The sequence below is a fragment of the Anas platyrhynchos genome, chromosome Z (genome assembly GCF_047663525.1).
Source record: "Anas platyrhynchos isolate ZD024472 breed Pekin duck chromosome Z, IASCAAS_PekinDuck_T2T, whole genome shotgun sequence".
Taxonomy (NCBI): Eukaryota; Metazoa; Chordata; class Aves; order Anseriformes; family Anatidae; genus Anas; species Anas platyrhynchos.
The window spans coordinates 62,578,256-62,593,243 of NC_092621.1; the positions used below are offsets into that span (position 1 = coordinate 62,578,256).

Below are 14,988 nucleotides of genomic sequence, written 5' to 3' on the forward strand. Positions count from 1 at the left end.
AAAAGCATTATCATTTCCAGAACTATTTCTAAAGGTGGATGAGGGGCACATCAAACACCAAGGGGTAGCAAACATGTTTATTTAAGTGTTAGATGTACTGAAGAAAGGAAGTACACAAATTTCAATCACTGCTTTTAAAGTATTTATGAAGTAGCATATTTTTTGGTTCACATAATTTAATTTGTCATTAAAAGGTTTCATTTGTGCCCTTCCATTTCTGTAAAGTGTTCCTTGACATAGGCAGCTCCTGGCAAGTACCCTAAGATCAGATCTCCAGTGAGCTCTTTCAAACTTTTCACGTCCCCATTGTGGGAACACTGCTGGCCGTGCCATACCATCTCCCTCAGTCGCCTTCTCTCAGGGAAGGTGACTGCGGTACCTCCTCCTGGAGCCCCGGAGCAGCAAGGGGCCCAGTACGGTAAGGCAACCCCCAAGGAAAAGAAACAGCATTAGAAATTTATTCAGAATATAAGAACATTTGTAAAATAAGTATTATAAATGTCTCTGTATAAATAAATGCAGTTTTTACAATTCTATATCAAATAAACACAAAATAGCTATTTTACAGCGGCTAGGAGACTAAAAAGCAGCAACACATTTAAAGCTAATTGAAAAGGGTGAGAAGGATCTAAAATTACAATGTATGGTACAGTATTAAATGAGAAAGTCCTAATAGAAACAGAAGAACAATACTGACATTAATGCAAACTTACTCACATGTGCTTCGCAATAGCTAACAGTACATTCAAGCTGGTGAAGATTTATATGTTCAATCAGAAGAAAAGTACTGAACACACTGAAATACAAAATTTCATGCACTCTGGCAATTTAGAAAGTAAAAAAGACACCCTAAGATGAATTAATTGAGTGAACAACTTCGGTGGGTCTTGCCAAGAGAATCTATTTCCCTTGCTGTGCACGATTATTCTGCAACAGTTAAATGAGTGAAGTTGCTGTGATTTGCACCAGTGGTGTACAGGTCACACACATCTGGCTCTAGGCTGGTGTACTTGTGTTTCCAACAGGTGCCAGGCAGTGACAGGAATTTGGGTTTTGGTATTTAGTCCCAGGACTGGTGACATTTCCACCAGTACACTGGAACTACAGCCACTGGTGTTACGAATCAGTTCCCACCACACCAGTAGAGCTTCCGCCACTTCCCTATTGGCCTTTTCCAGCATGCCAACAAATAAAGGGAGGGGTGGGGCGAGTAGCTCTTTGCTCAGAGTAACTTGTTTGGGCAAGTAACAGCTGCTGCTGGGGCTGAATGACACTGGCCTTTTTTTCTGGGAGTCCTATGGGAAGAAAGGGAAAGTGACTTACATGTGGTTATCATGTGTAAATTATTCTAGAACACTTTTGGAGCACGGTGGGTGTGGGACGTACATGGAGAATGCAGTGAACCAGCATTCAGTTGTGCAGAACCTGCAAATCATGAGGCCTTAGAAAGACACTGAGGGGCACTGCAACTTCCCATGCATCTAACTGAGGGGCATTTATGCTTTCCTAGTGCACACCTTTTCTATAAAGAGAGGTTTCAGTTCAAATGCTTTAAGTTTTATCGTGTTCTGTGTACTTAACAGCTTCTTCAGGTACCACAGAATGGAAAAAATTGAGCCTGGGGAAAGGCGGTGTAAGAGCAGTTTCTAGCTGTTGTAAGTGACAGGCATTTCACAGTGACAGTGTGAGACGACCTCACGTTAGACGGGTGCTTTAGATACAAGAGGACAGAAGTGTAAGTGCACTTCTGCCATGGGAACAGGTCCACTGCTCTTCAGAACGCTTCTTCAGAAACAAGTGTGGTCAGCTGCTGAAACACGGCAAAAACTCACGTTCCTGTTGGTGAGAAACTTGTTGACCAAGAAGAGAAACACCACGGACGTTTAGCAAAACCAGAGTGACAATAAGAAATCAATGTATTTATTCCCTCAACAGTAGGGTCTCAAAAATTTCCATTTGCATTATAAATTAAGTACAATTCACTTGACAAAAAAGACTGACCAAAATCAACCCCAAGGCATCACCACCAACTTAATTTTGAAATCAGCATTGTTTTAATGTGCTATTGCAATCAATCACGTATGATGCTGGCTTTGTAGCTGATGTGTCAGACTCTAGAAAAGTATGAAATAGTTAGTACCCTAAGGAAAGAAGAGAACGGCAGCAACAGTAGAACAGCATAGAAGTTTCCTTCCACATGCTTTCGGAATTTCCTGGTCTTACGTGTCAGTAAGTGAAATAAGACGTCAGCAATGAAATCCAGAAGTCGTGAACACAAACTGCTTCAGGGCCAGTTGTAACCAACTGCTGACAACAATGCTGCATTCTTAACACAAATTCTCACAACTGTTTGGCTGCCTGGCCTTAACCTCTACTAGACAAAACCAGTTCAAATCCTCTAAAAATATTTTGTTTGTACTAGAAATTGTAGGACTAAATGAGAGACGTTATCATAATTCTAAATACACTATAATAAAACTTGAGATGCAACTCAGCAGGTAAAGCAAAAACAATAGACAGCTCCTCAAGTCGGGTTCACTGGCGAGAACACAGCTTGAAAAATGCGAACTAGAGGAGTAACAGCAACAGGCTAAAAGTTAACGGACTCCAGTTCGGCTAAACTAGAACCAGACTTAAACATGGAAATTGTTTTATGCACTCAGTCAAGAAGAACTAACGTCTGTCTGAAACAGGTTCTAGGGCAGTCTCCATCTGCTCCCTAGAGAAACCAACCTGATCCCCATGCCGCACTTGACATTCGTTGCCATAATAGGCCAGTATTTTTCCATTCACTCACTTTGATAACACATTAACATGATGTGACTTGACTTAAACAAAACAACAGTAAAACTAACAAAAGTTAACCTTACAAAGCTGCATGAAGACATCATTCACATTCTGCTTGTGGCTGTATATCCATACACCTACACATTTATAGTTTCGTGCATATTTATTCAGTACTAAACAGGTACATTCCTAGTAAGTACCTTTTTTGGTCACAAGTGTAAAAAGATGACGTTCTACTTCGTGATTGTAGAAGGATGTACTAAAGGCTCTGTAAGTAACAGAGATGGCCCAGCCTCTTAAAGAAAACTGTGGCTATAATGCACTGACATGATAACTCAATTTTCACAAAATAACCACAAGCACCATGCAAGATAAATACCAGGAAATGGCCTGTGATTTAACCACCCTTGGCACAGACGGTCTACCTGGCATGGTAAAACTTAGAGCCTCTACACCTCTCGCAGACGATTCCTAGGAAATGTACCATCCTTTGAAGAGATGCAATTAGTTGATTAGTTGTGTTTTGTTTTCCCTCCCCAAATCAACAGCAGTTTTCCTACCTGATCTGCACTGGGAGCAACAGTACTGCAGCCGTGGTGCCCAGAGCAAACCGGCCTGCTGGCTCCGTGCTCTGCAGCTGCCTGCCTGGCTCCTTGCCCACAGCAGCGAGTTTGGAGGATGCAAAACGCGGCTGTGTGTGGAGGGACTTGGGAGTCAGCAAAACTCAAACTATCTCCGACCTGCCCAAACTAAAATCTATTAACATGAAGCATTTTGTTACGTGACACTGTCATCCGTAGGACATAAAATGGAGAAGAACATGTATAAGTATAGACATAATGACAGACAATGTACATAATCATAGCACGATAATTCAGGCACTGCCATTTTACATTATTAAACAGTCCTTAGTTAATGTTTAGATTATCCCCATAACTCCTGGCTGGACAGCTGAGATCTAAGAGATGGTGCTAAACTGTGTTGACAGTCAGGTATTCTAGCATACAAGCAACCTAAAAGCCAGCCTCCAAAAGAAAGAAATTTGTAATGGCACTATGCATCTTTGAAAAAGATGCACTTAAAGTGAAGTTTCATTGGTGTGTGGTCTTGAGTTCTCTTCTTCTAGTAAAGCTATTCTTTGTTTCAGCATCCTTACTTGCGTTTCATGCCTCTCCACCATGGCCATCATTTGCGATTCCAGTTTCTTCAGCTTATTTTGATGCTTTTTCTTTGCTTTTTCATAAGCTGCTACCAAGTTGCTGTTAGAAACAAATACAAGGTCATTCAAAAAAGCTTGCTCACAGCAACTGAAAACAAAACAAAACATAACCTAACCTAGCCTAAAAAAAACCAACAACAAACAAACAAACAACAAAACAAAACAATAAACACCCTGCCACCTTCAGGGAACTACAGAATTTGATACTGATCCTTTTCCTAAAACTGATGTAGCCTTAAAACTCACTTGATCCAAACCTCAGTGATCCAGATCTGGATCAATCTTGATCTGCTAACCTCTGTACCATTTTTGGTTAAGCACACACTCTTCCCAGTTACTGAAAACATCCTTAAACATGGTTCAAAGTGCTGGCTAATGGGTGCTTGTGATGACCGCGCAGAGCACTGAGACTCAGTGTGCTTCACGTTAAACATGTAATGCTTTACAGAAGGATTCTCATGTGGCCAGAACCCACTTACAAAAAACCAGCACCGAGTAAGCAGGCACATTTAAAAACTAACATGATGTCTGTGGCATCTTGCGCTAATTTATCAGCTGCTAAGTATCGTGTATGCCTCCACCTTGATTCAGCAGGGAAGCGTGTGGTGGGTGTTCTTCCTTACCACAAGGGCCTTCGCTACTAAACGTAATTTACTAATGAAAATTACTTTGTGGACTTGCAAGAAAGACAGGTACAGTCCATCATATTTGCAGTTCATCCAGACCTGCTGACTAAGCTGTGTAAGTGCGACTATTGAACCCAGTTTATTAATAAGGAGGCCGTAACCAGAGAAAAAGAAGCAAATTTAAACAAAATAACAAATTCATATATCTGACTAAATGGAAGAATTTAGTTTTTTGTTTGTTTTAATATTAATAAATTTACTAGTAACTCAGTTAAGATTAACCTATTTATTTTCCCCATTCTGCTTCTGGCTATGTAGTCTTCAGCATCCTACAAGGGACGCTTCTATCCCCCATGTCTAACCTTTAGGATTCAACTTGTGTGAATGCAAGCATCTAGAAACTGGGCATTGTGGCAGGGGGAAGAGTACAGTATGTTATGAGAACATGGCAAAAAAAATCAATGGTCCATCCATTTGCTGGCAGATCCTTTACCTGTTTGCCCTCTTCAGGTCATTGACGAATTCTGCAGACTGCTGATGTCTGATTTCACTGCTCTTTGTGAGTCTCTCCAAAGCACTCACTAGCTCTTGCACTCTAGCTTTCAGTTTCTTCTCCCTGGATCAGGAGAAAAAGAGAGAGAAAACTACTTTCAAAACAGAAATAACACTTCAGCTTACAAAAGCATGGGTGGTAATCAAGTTTCTTCCTATGTTGTTCAGCCTTCCCACAGGCTGAAAATATTTTCTTTAACACTACCTAGACAATGCAGGAGGCAGTTCTTCTGTTAAAGTTCTCCAAAGACTGAGTTTACACAATTCACCATTTTAGAATATAGGCTCAGAGGTGCGGCAGACAACAGAGAAAACAAGCTTCTCTGTTGGATCATGTCCCTCTACGTACCAAATCACACCAACAAACAACCACAAAGAGAGTTTTATTTAAGTATGCCTGGAACATGCCACCTTCTACGTCTTGAATTAGGTAACAAAGGAAGCTATGAAGAGAAATCAAGCATGGTGTAATCGCATAGGAGTTGTAATAAAAATTAGAAGAATTACCCTTAAATGTAATTTACTGAATCTCTTTTCATTTAGAAACTACTACAGATGGGGAGCAATCCCACTGATTTCAGTTGCAATCTCCAATTTACCCAAGAAATCTAAATGACACTCCCTATTACAGTAGATCACTGGGTTCTTTGGGATCCAGCAAGTCCAGTCCATACGGCAGTAGGAAACAGAGAAAGATGAGAACAAGAGAGGAGAGAATATACAGAAAAGGGCAAGCACAAGAAATACAAAACAAAGAGCACAGGCACCTTCTTCTACCAGCTACTCTCATTCAAATAAACTACAGTAGCAACGTTTAAAATACCAATACAACATCATTAATTACCATCACTTAAAATGCCTACACATTACTAACTGGAAACTAATTATAAGAAGCGTGCCAAGATGGAAGCAAAATATAAAATATCCTATCTCTACTAGCAAAAGAAAATGTGAACAGCGCAGAAGTCCTAGGGAGGGGTCAGTGCAGACGCGTGGGGTTTGAGCTGGCTGTAAAAGCTTCCCAGGGCAGGTGGGATGAGGCAGGAGCTTCCTCCCGCGGAGCTCCCCGATACAGAGCTGGGGTCTGGCTGCCCACACGTGTTTTGGCACAGACCTGCGGCCTCCCCACCTCTTCTCCTGGGAGCTGGTGCAGAGACCAAGGAGCCTTTCTCTGAAACTCGCCCTCAGGGTGTAGGCAGCCCTACAGCTGAGGCTGCTGGGCCCCCGCGGGGAGCCCCGGAGCCGGGCAGCGCAGTGCCGGGTGCGGCCGTGCCGGGGCAGCCTTGCAGCGCTCGGCGCCAGCCGCGATCCGCCGCCCCCGCAACAGCAACAGAGCGGCTTTGACACGGGGAGCCGGGGAAATATCCCGAATTAAAGAGAGGCCTTGTTGGTGAGCAGCCATCGGTAGTCGTGACACGTCCCTGCCCCGCAGGAGGAACACGCAATTTTCAAATGACGCCGTCTTGTTCCTCGGGGGCTGGAAGCTCACCGCCCCCCACCCCGAGTACAAATTTCGTGTCTTTGCGTTGTATCTCAGCTGGTATCAGCACCGTCTGCACTGCAGATTTACACTCTGCAACGAAAACAGGAACCAAACAAATGCAGCCTCCACTTGTGGCGTAAGATACACCAGAGATCAGGCCCAGCAGAGCTCTCTGCTGCCAGCCCACGAGTGTGTGGCACGCGGTGACACCAGGACTGGGTGCACTCACAGTCAGGGGCTCTGTGCCCTGCACTGCAACCTGGTGTGTGCAGCAACGGGAAGCACGTACTTGGATGGGGAGAGAAGGAAACTAAAATCGTTGTTAGTCGATGCAACATGATGTGTGCGAGGTGTAGCTGTGAGCACACCCTGCGCAGTCCCGTGGGAAACAGCCCCGCGGAGCCCCGGTGTGCTGGCTGTAGTTTGGGTCCGCAACAACCTCCTGTAACAAAAGCTGCGTGGAAAAGGGACACACTGGAAAGACCTGGAGGAGCTTTTCACGCATGGTGAAGTTCGGCTGCTCCTTACAGAGGCAGGAGAGCAGCCTGCCTGTTCCTGCACCCCCACCCACCAGCCCCAGCTCATGGGGCTAGTTCAGGGGCCGGGTCTGAACCACCCACCTACACAGTGACAGAGGGCAGAGCTTCAAACCCGGGCGCCTCACAGGCAGATTTACCCCGCTGGGACACACGTGCCCCCTGAGGGGCAGCGGCAGGACCCAGACAGACCTGCTGCTTGCTCTCGAGGCCAGTGGGAAGGGCACTTGCTCGCCTGTGCTCTCACCTTGCTCTCAGGGAAGGCAACAGGCAGCTTGGCTGCGCACACTGAAATGCCCCAAATCTTGCAAAAACAAGGCAAAGGGATTTACTGCTATGCCTACTGCTCCTGATTTAAAACACGACTGTCCAAATATTTTTACTTAAAGTGTCATTTCACAGCAGAAATATCACCTTGCTAGAGAGACACAGCAGCAACAGCAAAGGCGCAGTAAATAATTTGTTTTATCCTGGAAAATGGGGATGCCTATATACCTGCTCAATGGCTATTACTCGCATAAACACTTGAGGTTTTTTCCCAGAGGGCTGTGCTTTCTATTTTAGTAGCAGAGTAGAGACCTCGGGGCTGTACCTCTCTAGTGGGTCTGCAAATGCCCTGTCCTTCATAAAAATCCATGCCCCATAATGCCAACTCTTCTCACTTCTCTTCATTTCTAACACTAATTAGTTCTGTTTGGACAGAGAATTGTCCTTAATTGTGTCTTTCTAGAGCTGATGCTCCAGTCTGGCAGCAAAAGCTAGCGATAATGAATCCTGAGGTGCTCTTTTGTATTCCTTCAGCGCATTACAGTTAGCTGTCTTCATGGGATTTCTAGCACCACTTCACTGTCCTGATTGCTATTGTAAATCAGTAGGATATGAAGAATCAGCCTCTACAGGCTTAATAAAACAGCATATTTTAAAACAATAGCCTTAGTCATAGGCAGCATCTTTCCAGGATGAGGCAGTGTCAGACCTGTGAAGCAGGGCAGGAGCTGCATTTGGTGTGCCTGCCAGGCTGGGGAGCAAGGCAGGGAAGCAGCCTGCACGCCAACCCCATACCTCACGCTGCTTTCCTGCCCCTGGGCTGTGAACACAAGAGGACGGATCCTGGCTGTACTTGAATGAGAGGAGAGAAGGAGAGGCAAATATTTTTGGGAGAACACTATTGCTGTGTGATCCCCCAACTCACAAGTTAACTGGCCTGCAGAATCAGCCCTGCTTTCTCTCACCAGCTCCCCTTGCCCCGGGCTGCTGCCCCGGAGGAGCAGGAGGCACGGCCTCGGGCTCCCAGCAGGGGCAACAGGCTGGTGACCTGACAGCACGGGTCCCTTCACCCCCAGCACTGGGACTTCACTGCAGGGCACTCGAGAAGTCAGTGAGGGAAATCCCTGGCTACAGCTTCCAAGGAAAAACTCAGAATAAATGTCTTCGGAGGCCTAGAGCCTACTCTGACATGCCCCACAACCAGTATGCTGAGTAAATGTGCCACATGCTGGTAACAAAGACTTTTGTTTTACATTTTCACAATCAAAACATTCAGTGGACAGTTGTTAAATGGTTTTCAAGGGCTTTTTGTTTCAGGCTGGTTTCAATAGAAAGGCGAGCTGACAGGGCCTTGCATTTTCTCTGGTTTCAAGGCTACCGCTGCACAGGAGGTGGAAGCCTGCCAGAGCCACGCAGGAAATTATACAACACAGGGCACATTTCTGTCAGTTTGGCCTCCATACAATGACACCATGTATGGACCAGGGAAATGTAAGCAAGATCCTGAGTACCCTGTATTTTCCCTCCTGTCTGGGCTTTTCGAGACATGTTCGGGTTTTATATGCCAGAAACCTTCCCAGGCAGATTTTCCTGCCCTTGCTCATCTCATCCAGAATTCCCCGATGTTGCAAACAGGAAGCTGCTCTCCCCTGGCATGCAGAAAGATGATTTTCCTGCCCTTGGCTTGGAGTGTACCCAGCTAACTCCCCTCCCGGTGAAAGAAACAGCTATCACCCCTCTGCCCTGGCATCAGGAGCACCTGTAGCTCTTGCCAAATGTGGCGCAGAAGAGGAATAACAAGCTCTCCCTGTGTCAGGAGGTAAGGCAGAGGAGTCAGAGGTGTTTGGGGCCGATGATCCTACCTCTCGACACCCCTAGGAGCAGCCTTTCCCCACAGAAGCACAAGCACAGTGACAAGCACAGCCCCCAGCCCCTGGCAGGGGAGCACCTTCTGCAGGGCCCCTGGCCAGGAGCCCGCTCTGAAGGGCCGGCCCGCTCCCTCCCTTCCCCCTCTGCCTTTTCCAGCTGGACAGGGTGACACGTAATTGTTTTTTCTAGGCATTCGGCTCCTCTTTTCTCAGGAGATCCGACTGGACATTCGAAAGGAACGCAGATAAATTCCTCTCCTTTCATCAGCAGTTAGGTTTCCTCAGATGTTAGTTTAAACATCTGATGTCAGACGTGCATGCAGGGCCCTCAAGCCAATGTGAACGCATGCTTCCCTCTTGGTTTGTGTTGGCCTGCTAAGGAAAGCAACTAATATGTAACACATTCTTGGTGCTGTTAGGAAGCAGCAGAACAACACTGTGCAGACACCAGAGGAGTGTTCAAACTGCCCTCTCCACATGCTGTGCCTTCCTGCCTCACCCCCGGGCCCTGCAGACCCGAGCTCACCCGTGCTGCCTGCTGCCCGTGCAGAAGCACCCTGCTCTGAGCACGCAGCAGACGGTGGGTGCTTTAAAACACGCTTTGCTGGCTTTTTTTTTGCTTTTATTTTTTGTCAGGTGCTTACACTGGGTCTCAGGAGCCAGCGGGTACCAGGTGAGGTGAGATCCTGGGAAAAAAACAGAGCAGCAGCAGAAAGCGAGGCCGGGCCTGGGGGAGGCAGCAGCGTGCCTGCCGCGCTCCAGCCCCCCGCCGTCCCTGCCAGCCCAGCCTGGAGGCTTTCCAGGCCTGGAGCTATTTGGAGCTCCCCGACAATGGTATCGGAGCACACAGCAGCTGAGATAACCACTCAGTGGTACGGAGAACTACTTATTCCATGTCAATAACACAGAGAAAGACAAATGACAGTTATCTGTGATGCACGCAGGAATAATAGCTACCCGGGGCGCAGCCTGTCTCTGGTATCACCGTGAGTCATTTCTCTTCTTGCAGGAGCCCTCCCAGTGGGGCTCTCGGGGGGAATTTCCACAGCACGCCGGGCCCCTGAGCCCTTCAGGCAGCCAGGGGAAACCACAGCAGGAGGCTGCACAGTCATAAAGCAGACAGATCCCTGAAATTTGCAGTGACTGCAACCCATGCTGTGTCTGGCTTTCAAACGTTTCACAGTTCCGCATCTCCCCATTTAGTGGGCGTGCAGTGAGAGCCTAGGAATAGGCAAATACATATATATTTAAAAAAAACAGCAGGTGATGCACTGGAGAAACTTATCAGTAGCTCCTCCACAGACCTCCCCATCCCTTCCCTTTTATCCACTGAAGGCTCACGCTGTACTTTGGAAAGGAAAGAGGATTTTACTGCCTCAATTGTTAAGAGTCGTTTTCAATCTGCATTATTACAATAGGATGTGTTTTAGCTGTTCCTCTTTTCACTTCCAAGAGCTGGACTCGCTGATGGTCAAGATGAGCCCAAATTTCAGAGACGCTTCCACCTACCACTGGATCCTGCTGCCATGAAAATGAGGGTGGCCCCTGCAAACTCTGACAGGCGCCGTGCCGGGACACAGTCACGGCCAAGCTTTGGCGTGGCTTGCTGTTGAAATGGTTGCTCTCCCGAAACGAGAAGGTTGGTGCAACACAGGGCTGGGGTCTTTGTACGGACATGAGGAGCCAGAGCAGCGCTGTGTCTCGGTAGAGCACACAGAAGCCACTGCAGTAAGGCAAATTTTCTGTGTCCCACTGGAAATACCTGCAGTTTCCAGTTCCAGAGAGGCAGTGCAACAGTTCTATGGGGGGAGGAAGGGGAAGAGAGAAACCTGTTTGCCAGTCCTACTGATGGCTCCCTCTTTCCCTCTGCATGGTGACTTTCCAATTAACAGCATCACTTAACAGCTTCTCTGGGTCAGAAGTCGTCAGGGATGGTAAATGTACTGCTTGTTGTGCTGCCAGATGGGAAGTCACCCTTTTGCAAGGTAGACACTGAAACACATCGAGACTGCGATAATTCGTGTGACCCTGCACAGCCCTCAGAGATCATCACTTTGTGCCCACTGATCACCCAGCTGGGGTCTGAACAGCCATGCTGGCTATAGTGTGTCTTGTCTGCCGTGACTGTCACCTCCCTTCCTGCCCAGATATCCTAAAAATATTTGAACACGTACATAAAATACAACCCTGTGCAGGAAGAAAAGCTACCAGCAACTGGCAATGCAATATGAGGCTACAGTTACAGCATTCCTACCAAGGCTTGGGGAGAGGGAGAAGTTTCAGCCTTGCCAGCTTGGCCATTTTTCACGAAATGAACAAACGTAGTTTGGAAAAGAAAAAAAAAATAGTTGCCCCACCATTGTTATCGCCCTGCTAAAGCAATTTCCCTTCTGGAAATGTTCTTATTGCCTCCTCCCTGCCGTATCTAATGCATTTACAACTGAGTATGTGCCCACTAAGTTAAATGCTCGCACAAGTAATCCTCAGGGCTCCTTTCCCCTGCTGCAGCAGAGCTGAACACGCCAGCGAGGAACATGCAGTTTTAGGGTCTCCCTCAGAGCCTGTGTAACACGCCTGTCTTTGGGGCACTCAGACCAGATCCTCTCTCATAAAACTGGCCTCTGGCACCATCACTTGTGCGTCAATGCCAGGCCATAAGGCTGCTGGGAATACAATTCAGCTCTCCACAAAAATAAAGTATTTCCTGCCAACAAGCCTGTTTATGGATGTGTTAAGCTCAAGAGAATGGTATTTAGAGGCTTCACGTCCACTGACACATTCCATCATTCCACCAAGGAAGGAGAGGAGGAAAAACAAAATTGCCAAAGACTGGCAGAAAGTATTTACGCTTGGCTGGAACAGATCCTGCCTCTAAACTCGCGGCCCAAGCCTGCGATGCCACTGCCTCGGTCACCCAGATGTAACTTGTACAATAGGGAACTTGCAGGTAACTTGGATTTCTGCTCGTCACCACGGCGGTCATGGATTTCAAAAGCCATTTCTGTGGGAAGCCTGTAGGATGGGTTTTAATGCTAAACACTGCTCCGGGAAACCCCGAGTCCTACTACAACAAATATGCTATGAAACAATACATGAAGAATTGCTCCTGCCTTGAATTTCTGCTGATGGGCAGGACCAGTGGAAACTCAGAGAGCTTCAAGACACGTTGCTGCATTCCAGATTTAAGGGAAAGTCCATGTCTGCAGTGAGAAGATAGGCTACTTCTGCAGACAAAACTGTTCTGCTGCAAAGCTGTTTGCAGACTATGACCGTACAAATGCTTCCCAACTACACTAAAATCCAAACCATAACTGCATCCTGCTGTTTTATTTGGGTTTCACTCTATTTCAATTAACTCAGAAGAACCTGACAGCTCTGCAGCAACAGAAGGACAGAATGGGAAAGCAGCGGTGGGGGGGAGCTGCCAGAGCTTTTGTCTCTGTGAGGATGGGATGGGGAGAGGGGCAGCAAGCAGGGCTGCTGATTGATATCACATTCCCTCTCAGAGAGAGGGAATCAAAAGCAAATGGATTTTTGAATCACCAAGTCCAAGTCTGGTCACCTTGCAGCTGCTGGCTGTCCCCTGCACCAGTGTCTGCTGCCTGCGGGAACGGCAGATAGGCTCAACGGCTGGTTGCGTCCACTAATTACAACCAGCACTGAAATACTCACAAACATTTGCATTTAAATGTTGCCTCTAGACTGCAGGCTCAGTGTGCAAGGATTCACTTCTTTTGCGTCTTCCTCCTGCCACCCCCCAAAAACACGGTCGCTGTGCAAAGTATTTTTTTCATTTTTAATTCTGGTCCGAGTTCTTTGGTGGTGGGAAGGTCCAAGGGGAGCCACCGGGACCTCCTGGTTCACAAGCAGTGTCAGCAAGTGTTTTCCCATGCAGGCAGGCAGGGCACTAAGGAGCTGGTGAAGAGTTAAATCCACTTCTCCTTACAGACTCCACTCACCTCAGGCTGTTCTGTGTTGTTGCAGCACAGAAGAATACCTTGCAATTACTTTGAAAACTCTTCCATGGATCCATGAGGGTATAAATTTCATCGCATCAGAGGCTCCCATTTATCCCAGTACCACAGTTAGGAATTGCTGGTATTTTTTAGCATAGCTGTTGCTAAACAAGTTCCAGTGTGTTTTTCCCACGTGCTAGACAGACTTTCTACCCATTTCCAGACAGAAGTCTTCAGGATAAGGAGACTAAGCATTCAGGCTGTCTTGGCTGGCACACTGATTAGGGAGAAAAATACCCTGTCCATACAGCTCATGGAAACTGTGCTTGAGCCCCACTGGCAGTTGCAATCACATTTAGTACAGTCATATTTCCATTACACAGAGAGCCTTCACTCCAAAATTTATGTACAGTTTAATCCGATTATTTTTCTTCCCCATTTCTGCCTGACAAACTGTACTTGCTAGGCCCCTGGCTGGAAATCCATGCTAATCAACTTAAGGCATAGTAGATAAAGCAATTTTTTTTCCTCTGTGTTGTCAGCAAACCACATTTCATGACTTTACTCGAGTTTCTACTAAGGTCACTGGCATCTTCTCAAAATCCAGGAAGAAATAACAAGACCAGGAAAAAGCTACAGTTTGTGTGAATATAGAAACTGCCAGTGGAACTGCTCACTGGACTGGACTGGAGTGTGGGGGAGGCCATGGCTGTGAATAATGTTTATGCGAGTAACTTTGTTGATGGTTTTTATCCACCCCCACAAAAATGATAGTTTTAATTATTTTAACCACAAAATTTTGTCTCCTGCATCAAGCAAACTAAGTATTTAGTGACTGCCAGACTATTAAGAAAACTAAGTATGCAGTGACTGCCAGACTATTAAGCCAATGGTATGAGATATATTGATTTTGCAGTGGTAATGATCCTTACATTTTTATGTAATGCCTTTCAGGCTTAAGTGTCCCTAAGGCACACTGCAAGTTGCACCTACAAAAAAAGCACTTCAGGACTGAAACACCAGGGCTGCCTGACAGGATATTCTACCACCAGAGAGGGAGCAAACAGAAAAGCAAAATACACTCTTTCCCAGACAAAATTATTGATAGCACTTTGGGCAGGTTCAAAATACAATAACCTGTTTAGACATTACATAGCCATGTCTTACGTAAGGTGGAAGAAGTACTAGAAACAACAATCGAAACAGTGAATGTATTGGTCATGAAGTTTACCAGAGTTGGTGCAGTGACAACTGCTGCACAAACAAACACCTAGTTAATGTGTAACTGTGCTGAAAGCTTTGGCTAAAACCTGGCTATTGATAAAAGCAGTTCGTCAAAACATCAATTTTCTCTCTCATTAGAAAGCTAATGTTTCTTCCAACAATGTTCTTTGCAATCAAATTGTGTCTCCCCTTACATACTCAGGAGGCAAATGCAGCATCTGAGTCATCAAAATCACTGTTAATTCCCACTCCTGTAACTCCTTCCCAAGTTCTAACCTGCAAACAACCTTCTTAGCCAAAGATCAGAATTCAAATTCCATCATTATTAAAGGTTTTCTGCATGCCTTCAAGCAAGTCATGTCACTGGTTTGTGTCCATGTTCTTGCCTGAATATGGAACAAACTTCCTGTTATTTCAAGGGTTTCTTAAGGATAAAGCTCACCTGAATTTTAAAGACCTTTAAGAGGAAT

The 14,988-nt window shown here is 46.0% G+C and overlaps 1 protein-coding gene across 11 annotated transcripts in view; it reads right to left on the reverse strand.

Moving 5' to 3' along the window:
• Positions 1–1,898: 1,898 nt before the first annotated feature.
• MCC (MCC regulator of WNT signaling pathway) overlaps positions 1,899–14,988 on the reverse strand; it is a 194,515-nt gene continuing 181,425 nt past the window's right edge. For all 11 annotated transcript variants that reach the window (XM_038171457.2, XM_038171458.2, XM_072031469.1 and 8 more), the window contains 2 exons: positions 5,126–5,248; positions 1,899–4,046 (listed from right to left, as the gene is read on the reverse strand). In XM_038171457.2, coding sequence (XP_038027385.1) covers positions 3,866–4,046; positions 5,126–5,248 — 304 coding nt within the window. In that variant the 3' untranslated portion in view covers positions 1,899–3,865. The remainder of the gene's footprint in view (positions 4,047–5,125; positions 5,249–14,988) is intronic.